The sequence below is a fragment of the Eptatretus burgeri genome, chromosome 4 (assembly GCF_056783735.1).
Source record: "Eptatretus burgeri isolate ZD-2024b chromosome 4, Ebu_testis_v1, whole genome shotgun sequence".
Lineage (NCBI taxonomy): Eukaryota > Metazoa > Chordata > Myxini > Myxiniformes > Myxinidae > Eptatretus > Eptatretus burgeri.
Genome location: NC_140964.1, coordinates 134413331 through 134421990, shown reverse-complemented (window position 1 = coordinate 134421990; position 8660 = coordinate 134413331). Strand labels below are relative to the sequence as shown.

Here is an 8660-nt window from a genome sequence, read left to right as displayed (position 1 = left end):
AGTCAAGGCTTAACTTTGTTTGTTGGTGTGTGTGTGTGTGTGTGTGTGTGTGTGTGTGTGTGTGTGTGTGTGTGTGTGTGTGTGTGTGTGTGCCCCAACCCTCACATTCAAAATCTCAACCCCAACTCAATCCTCACCCAACACAATGTCTTTTTCAAAATGAGATTTCCACCTATATATATATATATATATATATATATATATATATATATATATATATATATATATATATATATATATATATATATATATATATATATATATATATTTATTTTTTTTTCTCTTTTTTTTTCTTCTTCCAATTCTGTCTTTTAAGGCTTTCAGGTTTGATGACGTAGAAAGGGGGAGTAAGCCTGCACTTTCTTCCCAGAACGAACAATGTATATTTTTTGTTTTTTTCTCTTCTTCCAATTCTGTCTTTTAAGGCTTTCAGGTTTGATGACGTAAAAAGGGGGAGTAAGCCTGCACTTTCTTCCCAGAACTTTCTTGATCTTGCTCCCATCAAGCACCATCCGACAAAGAACTACATCGATAGGTTTAGATCCCAAAGAGTGATAGCAACTCCAAAAGTCTCCAAAATATAAATAAATAAAATAATAATAATAAATAAATAAATAAATAAATAAATCAAAGCCCCCAAAAAAGTTTCAAGTGTCCAACATAAACCCAACTTTCCAAGTCTTCAAGGTATAACCACATTCCCGTTGAGTTTCCAAGATATGTATCATATTGTGAGTTATCAATCCAGAACCCACATTTCAAGTATTCAAAGTAAAACCAACTTACAAAGTCTCTTAAGGATAACTCATTTACTGATTTTTTCAAAATTTGTGAGTCTCCAAGGTAGGACCCATATTTAGAACCATCTTGGCAGAACCCTTTTCCTGAGTCTCCAAGGTAGTTATTTAAACCATCAAGGCAGAACTCATTTACTGATTTTTTCAAAATTTGTGAGTCTCCAAGGTAGGCCCCATATTTAGAACCATCTTGGCAGAACCCTTTTCCTGAGTCTCCAAGGTAGTTATTTAAACCATCAAGGCAGAACTCATTTACTGATTTTTTCAAAATTTGTGAGTCTCCAAGGTAGGCCCCATATTTAGAACCATCTTGGCAGAACCCTTTTCCTGAGTCTCCAAGGTAGTTATTTAAACCATCAAGGCAGAACTCATTTACTGATTTTTTCAAAATTTGTGAGTCTCCAAGGTAAAACTTGTATTCTGGCTCATCAAGGTATAACTTGTTCAGTGGGTATTGTCTTGATAACTCACAATGAGTACTATTGCTGTAAAGCTCTTTTTCAGGATTTTGCTGGTCTCCAAGGTACAACTCTTTGGTTGGGTCATCAAGGACGAACTCGTTCTGTAGGTCTTGGTCGCTCATAAGGTCTTCAACCAAGCCAACAATTTCCCCCCAAGTTGTAGCAAAAGCAGTATTTTCATTTCGTATTTCAGACACAATTTCCTGTGAGAGAAAATAATAATGTATTAATTAAGTTATTTAATTATTAAACGAGTCGATGTTTAAAAGGAACTAAAAATAGGAAAATAAAATCTTACCTCAATGGATAAGAGGTTTGAATCCAGTTCATCAACTTGAAGGTTTAGTTCCATACAAGTCAGAGAGTTCCAAGGGACCCCAAAGTCATCCCACTCAAGGTCTTGCTCGTTCTGTCGGTCTTGGTCGCTCATAAGGTCTTCAACCAAGCCAACAATTTCACCCCAAGTTGTGGCAAAATCGGTATTTTCATGTTGCATTTCAGATACAATTTCCTGTGAGAGAAAATAATAATGTATTAATTAAGTTATTTAATTATTAAACGAGTCGATGTTTAAAAGGAACTAAAAATAGGAAAATAAAATCTTACCTCAATGGATAAGAGGTTTGAATCCAGTTCATCAACTTGAAGGTTTAGTTCCATACAAGCCAGAGAGTTCCAGGCAAGCACACAGCACACCATCACCAGCAAAAAAAAAAAAATGTTTAAAATGGAGCCTGGGCTTGAGGCTTTTATAGGGAAAGACTGTTGGGTGTGGTTTCCTGTGGAAATTCCCTGGTGGAATTTCATAACATGCTGGAAACCATTTCATAACATGGAAACCATAGAAACTGAAACATGCTGAAATTTTCTAGTGATTTCTTTGTGAGTCAGAGATGAACTGGAAATGATGTAAGAGTAGGTGGGCGGGGCTTAGGAAAAGTGGGCGTGGCCTAGTAAAAATACCTCATGAAAAGTGGGCGGGGCTTAGGAAAAGTGGGCGTGACTTATAAAAAACCTCATGAAAAGTGGGCGGGGCTTAGCAAAAGTGGGCGGGGGTTAGGAAAAGTGGGCGGGGCTTAACAAAAATAACCTGTGGCTCAGGAGGTGGTCAGATGAGATCATTAAGAGAAGTTTATCATTTCGTTATGGCACAAAAGGGGTATCTTAAAAAATATAAAGATTCAAATGTTTTGTTTTTCAATATTTTAGATGGGGATTATTGTGCAAAGAAAATTAAACTATTGAAGGAATTTGAGAATGAACAAATGTTTATAGGTTCAATGAGTGAGCTAAACAATATGCATTGGTTATTTGATAAAGAGTGCCCCGAGGCTTAGACGTTTCAGATATTTCTTTAGAATCACCTTTAACAAATCTTTATCTTGTTGTATGGGTTATTTGATAAAGAGTGTCCCGGGGCTTAGACGTTTCAGATATTTCTCTGGAATCACCTTTAACAAATCTTTATCTTGTTGTATGGGTTATTTGATAAAGAGTGTCCCGGGGCTTAGGCGTTTCAGATATTTCTTTAGAATCACCTTTAACAAATCTTTATATTGTTGTATGGGCTATTTGAATAGAGAGCCCCTCGGTTAAAAGGGGAAATAAAAAAATGACCGTTTTTACAGCCATTTTTCCCTGCTGTGCAGGGGTTTGGCTTTTTCTTGAGGCAATGTTTTATGGCCGGATGCCCTTCCTGACGCCAACCCTGGTCACCTCTTACGACACACAGGGATATGGTACACCTATTCTAACCGGGGCATACACCGGGACCAGTACACTGGCACTCATTTCGCCGACCTCGGAAGGATGGCAGGCTGAGTCAACCCCCTGGTGTTAATTCAGCAGCCAACGGGGCTTGAACTCAGGACCCTGGGATCCCAAGCCGCCACCCTAACCACTAAGCCAACACCAGGCTCCAGGTTAAAAGGGGAGACAAATAAATATACCTTGGGCTAAAAAGGGGATTTATTTTTTTAGGGGAAAAAAAAGAAAAATTTCATGGCTGAAAATCCCCCATTCATTTACATGGGGAAAGGTGAGCCAGAACCAGTATTCTTTCCCTATTCTGCTTATACACCGTATATTTGTGCATTTCACATTTATGCCTGAAGAACACCAAATAAATCCTGCCAAACGATTTGACCCATTCCCCTTTCACATTCCCATAAATTAATCAGACATCCCGTAATCCATAACATTTTGTTGCTTCTGTGAACGTCATTGTCTCTTTTGTGTTCTTGCTCTTCCACAAGCCTTGATGATGTATAAAAAATTTAAAAAAAATAAATCCAGTATTCTTTTTAATGCATCTCTTAATATTAATTGTTTATTAATAAAGTAGCACCACAAGTGAGTAAGATCGCCATCCATGTAGCGATTGTTATTGATACGGGTCCCAGCGGAGTGTTTCTCTGCACATCCGCACACTGCGTCATCTTATTCTTCTTCTTTGACTGGCAATGTATTTCGCTCCCAAACAAGAAGCGAATACTTCGTCCCCCTCTCACTCATCATTAGGCCATGGGCCTGTCTGTGGGTGGAGCAAACACTTCCTGGACCATCTGAACAGAACTGCCAAACATGGTGTTCACTTCATGGTAAGGGTGGCTGGCTTGGGATCCGAGAGTCCTCGAGTTCAAGCCCCGCTGGTGCCGAATTAACACCAGGTGGGGTCGAATCAGCCTGTCATCGTTCCAAGGTTGGCAAAATGAGTACCAATGTACTAGGAGAGGGGCACAGCATCAGCGGCACAACCGCGCTCCAATAAATGATAGCTCCCTGACAGCCAAGATACCTAACGCAAGAACAGAACAGAAACAGGGCTGCTGACGGTTGACATGGCTGTCTCAGCTTTTCCCAATAAACTAGCACCTCACAAGTCCGAATGAAAAGCTAAAGAGCACATACAGTGCTGATAAAAAGTGTAGAACCCCCTTTAAAATTTTCACCTTTTGTTGCCTTGTAGCCTGAAATTAAATGACATTAAATCAGACTTTTTCCACCTGTATTTAAACATCGTAACTCACAACTTCCAAATGAAAATCAAATTCTACAAATTTCAAAAAATTGGTTAAACATACAAATCTAGAATATCTTGGTTGGATGAATGTCCAGCACCTCGAGTTAATACTTGGTGGAAAGCACCTTCGACAGAAATTACAGCTGTGAGTGTTGGGATAGGTCTCCACCAACTTTGCATACCTTGATTGGACAATATTTACCCATTTTTTCTGTTCAAAACTGTTCAATCTCAGTGAAGTTGTGCGGGGATCGTTGATGGACAGCAATCTTCAAGTCATGACAGATTTCATTTTGGATTTAGGTCAAGGCTCTGTTTGGGCCACTCAAGGACATTTATCTTCTTGTTCCTCAGCCACTCCAGTGTAGCTTTGGCTGTGTGCTTTGGGTCGATGTCATGCTTTAAGGTGAACTTCCGTCCCAATTTCAGCTTTCTTGCAGAGGGAAGCAGGTTTTCCTCCATGTTTTTCTGTATTTTGCTCCATCCATTTTCCCTTCAATCCTCACAAGTGCCCCAATCCCAGCTGATGAGAAACATCCTCATTACATGATGCCGTCACCACCATGCTTCACAGTGGGGATGGTGTTCTTTGGGTAATGAGCTGTGTTGGGTTTGCACCAAACGTACCGTCTTCATTTTGGCCAAAAAAATCCATCTTGGTGTCGTAAGACCACAAAACTTTTTGCCACATGGCTTCAGAATCTACGGAGAGTTTTTTTGCAAGCCTCAAATGGGGACTCAATGTGGGATGTTTTTCTGTCATGTCTTCCTTCTTGCCACCCCACCGTGCAGGCCAGACTCAAAGTGCAGGCCAGGAGTGCTTGAAATATTGTCACATGCACACAGTGACCAGTCTTTGACATAAAGGCCTGTAGCTCTTTCAAAGTTACCATTGGCATCTTGGTGGCCTCCCTGATCGGTCTCCTCCTTGCTTGGTCATCCAGTTTGGAGGGATGACTTGAACTTGACAGGGTCTTGGTGGTGCCATACGCCTTACACTTCTTTACGATAGTCTTCTGTGTGCTCAAAGGGATATTGAAAGCCCTTGAAATATTTTCATACCCACACCCTGATCTGTACCTTTCCACAAATTTATCCCTGAAGTCTTTTGAAAGCTCCTTGGTGCTCATGGTTTCATCTTCACTGTGAAATCCACTACCCAGCAGAGGAAACTTACAGGAACAGCTTATTTTATCCTGAAACTAGAAGGGCACTCGGTAGAGCACAAAACTCTGCCACGTAATGCCTGATCCACGAGAACATATCGGGCCCAATACATTTTTGAAAAATCCTGCGACACAGTACGAAATCGTTTTTGGCCCTATCTCTCACCGGTGAAGAATCACTTTGGAAATTAAATAATTCTCATATCCAGATCCGGATTCAGATCTTCACCAAAATCTAAACGTCGTCTAACTTGATATAAGTGACATCTCTAATATGGCAATAAGAAGGGTACTCGGTAGAGCGCGTACCTCCACCACGTAATGCCTGACCCATGAGAACATATCGAGCCCATTACGTGTCTCTTTGGGTCACCAAAGGTGAAGGAGGTTATGTCTCTTTGTTTGTGTGCAGAATATCTCAAAACGTTGTGGACAGATCCAGATGAAATTTTGTGGACACGTTGGGTGTGTGACAAGGATGAACCGATTAGATTTTGGTGAAGATCTGGATCCGGATCCAACTACGCGTGTGTACGTGTGTGCATGTGTGCGTGTGTACGTGAAAGTTGCTGCTGTTGCCTGCCATCTCCACATGTGGGTAGGTTTCAGGAGGTGAAACAGAGACCTGCCAGGTCTCAAAGTGTGTGTGGTTGATTGGTATCTACATGTGTGGGTTTCAGAATGTGGAATGAAGTCCTTCCAGGGTGGGTCAAGTATCCTCCTTCATTTCAGTAAGGGGACACGATTCATGGACCAAGTTTTGAAGTTTTCTGTTTTCAAACTTTTGTGCCAAGGGCTCTCTTCAGGATTGTTACTGAGCCCTGGACGGCTTCCAACTGTAGTTTGTTTGTAGTGATATTACCATGGATGGATTTCAACATCTCGGTGAGGTTCTTTTTCATCATTCCCATGAGGTTCTTCATCGTCACTGCTTCAACTTTGCCATTCTTCAACTTCCAGGATCTTTTCACTTCATGCTTGAGATTTTGGTATTTTCATCATTTTCTTGATTTCTACATCGTTCATCCAAAATCATGATATGAACACCTCAATAACAATGCCTTCTCTTTTTTTGTACCAAAGTACGATATCTGGTCACAATGCATTGTTTTCGATGTTCACACCTGATGGGATCATAATATAAGGTCGTACATGAGCGGTACTTCAATGTTTTCAGTGAATGCTTTTGGTTCATTTTCCCACAAATTTTCTGGAACTGGAACATCAAAGTTTTTCCAGATATGCCAGTGGATTACTTTACAAACTCTGTTGTGTTGTTGTGTGAACCACTGTACTGACACGTTTTTGTTTTTGTTTGTGTGTTCGTTCAGTTAGCGTCACACATCATTCTCTTTGCTCACCCCAACGCCACCCCTCACCTGTCTCTATTATTTATTTATTTTACCTCCTCCCCCCACACCTGACACACACACACACACACACACACACACACACACACACACACACACACACACACACACACACACACACACACACACCACCTCCCACGGTGAATAGCAACAATTGGTGAGGTGTCGCTCTCCCCACCTCCCCCCTCATTCATCCTCCCCTCTGCTCTCCCCGTCAGTGAAGCGTCAGGTTGTGTTGTTACGAATCTGGCAGGCATGAGCACATAACAGCCAGAGTCCTTATAGATCAGTTATATTGGTAAGTATGTGTTTCTCGGTAGGGTCCCGTCCTATGTTTAATGGGTGATTAATTGTACGTACACTGCGCAGTTACTTTGTTGTTAGGATTTTATGTCCTACCCAACGACCCCCAACAACTCTCTGCTTTCGGCATTGTCCGCGCTCTTTGCTCGCCGGCGAGCGACCGCGTGCGTGGGCAGAGTTTAACATGGACATGGCGTCCCTCTTTGGCCAATCGGCAAGGAGCGGGCGTCTCACCCGCCCCGTCCCCCACTCAACACCATCGCCATTATGCACGTGGTCGGAGGCGAGGAGGTAGGCGGAGCGACAAACACCTCCGATTGGAACTCCACCCAGAAGGGTGGGAGTTGCCCCGCCTACCGTGGGCCTGTCCAATGGGAGACGGCCAGGGAATCGCGCAATGGGTTTCCACCAATCAGGAGGCGAGTGGCCAGAAGAAGCCCCTCCCTCCTAAAGAGAAGGAGTGTGGTTGTCGGAACCAGCGTTCTGCAGAAGGAGATCGTGGCATTTGCCGAGCAGCCTGTCATCGTGTGTGAGACATTTCTTGTGGGAAAGGACATTTCAATTTAGACATTTCCAACCTGGCATTCAAAGCCAGAGAGTGGTTGTCTGGACAAGTGTTGAGAGACAAGGATTGCGTTCTGAAGGATCGTGGCGATTGCGTTACACAAGGATCGTGGCGATTGCGTTCTGCAGATGGTCGTGGGGACCGGTGGCTGGAGCGGTCTGAGACAGTGGCAAGTGTGGCTTGGTCTCGTTCGTGGGCCGTGGACTTCGGGTCGTGGGGTCGAGTCGGTGGAACCGCACGAGGCGGGGAGGTACCCGGCTCTACCGAGAAAAGACCCACGGGTCCATTTCTTGTGTGTGCGTGTGTGCGTGTGTGTATGTCCGTGGGCCCCGTCTGTTAAGTAGAGCTGTTTAAGTGTTTTCTTTTCATTGTACATTGCATATTATTCGTGATAACTCTGCTCTGTGTTCCCCTCCCCGATTATTGTTATAAATAAATATCCCTTTTGTTGAATGTACCAGCTCGTTTCTGTGTTTCTTTCATTGGCTTAGCACGCTGTGTATTGAGAGATAGCGAGGGTAAATTGTTCATTTGGTCCGGCGCGGCTCTGGAAACTCCGCTTGGTTACGCCGAATCCGAGTCGTTACCTGCGACTTGGATCGGACAGAGTCGGCCGAGGGTGTGGTTCCCCGGGAGTTAGACTGCGTGGGTATTTAGGTATATTGAAATTAGGCAATTAACCTGATCCCACGCTGTCGAAGTATTGGCAACCACGGTCCTTTAAGTGACCCGTCGGCCCCGGATTTATCCGGGGTGACGACCTATAAATTCCGGGTGTTCGGTGTAGCCGACTCTACTGCTCCCCTTAGCGGTCGTGCTCGCCACCGATACCCAGCACCGCAACAGTTTTCCTCATCCAATTTATCTTTCTAACCACTGACTGATTGATATTAAAGATCGGTACCTTGCATAACCAACAGATATTGAAGCAGAGACACTAAACACACTAAAGGGGGGGGGGGATAAAAATTATAGA

The 8660-nt window shown here is 43.0% G+C and overlaps 1 protein-coding gene across 1 annotated transcript; it reads right to left on the bottom strand.

The window, feature by feature from the left end:
• Positions 1-295: 295 nt before the first annotated feature.
• Positions 296-2287, bottom strand: LOC147029165 (uncharacterized). Its single transcript, XM_085880093.1, has 3 exons — positions 2263-2287; positions 1557-2208; positions 296-1461 (listed from the first exon to the last, which is right to left on the bottom strand). Exons 2-3 carry the CDS (start codon positions 1752-1754, stop codon positions 628-630), a joined length of 1032 nt encoding a protein of 343 aa, XP_085736219.1. The 5' UTR covers positions 1755-2208; positions 2263-2287; the 3' UTR covers positions 296-627.
• Positions 2288-8660: the final 6373 nt, after the last annotated feature.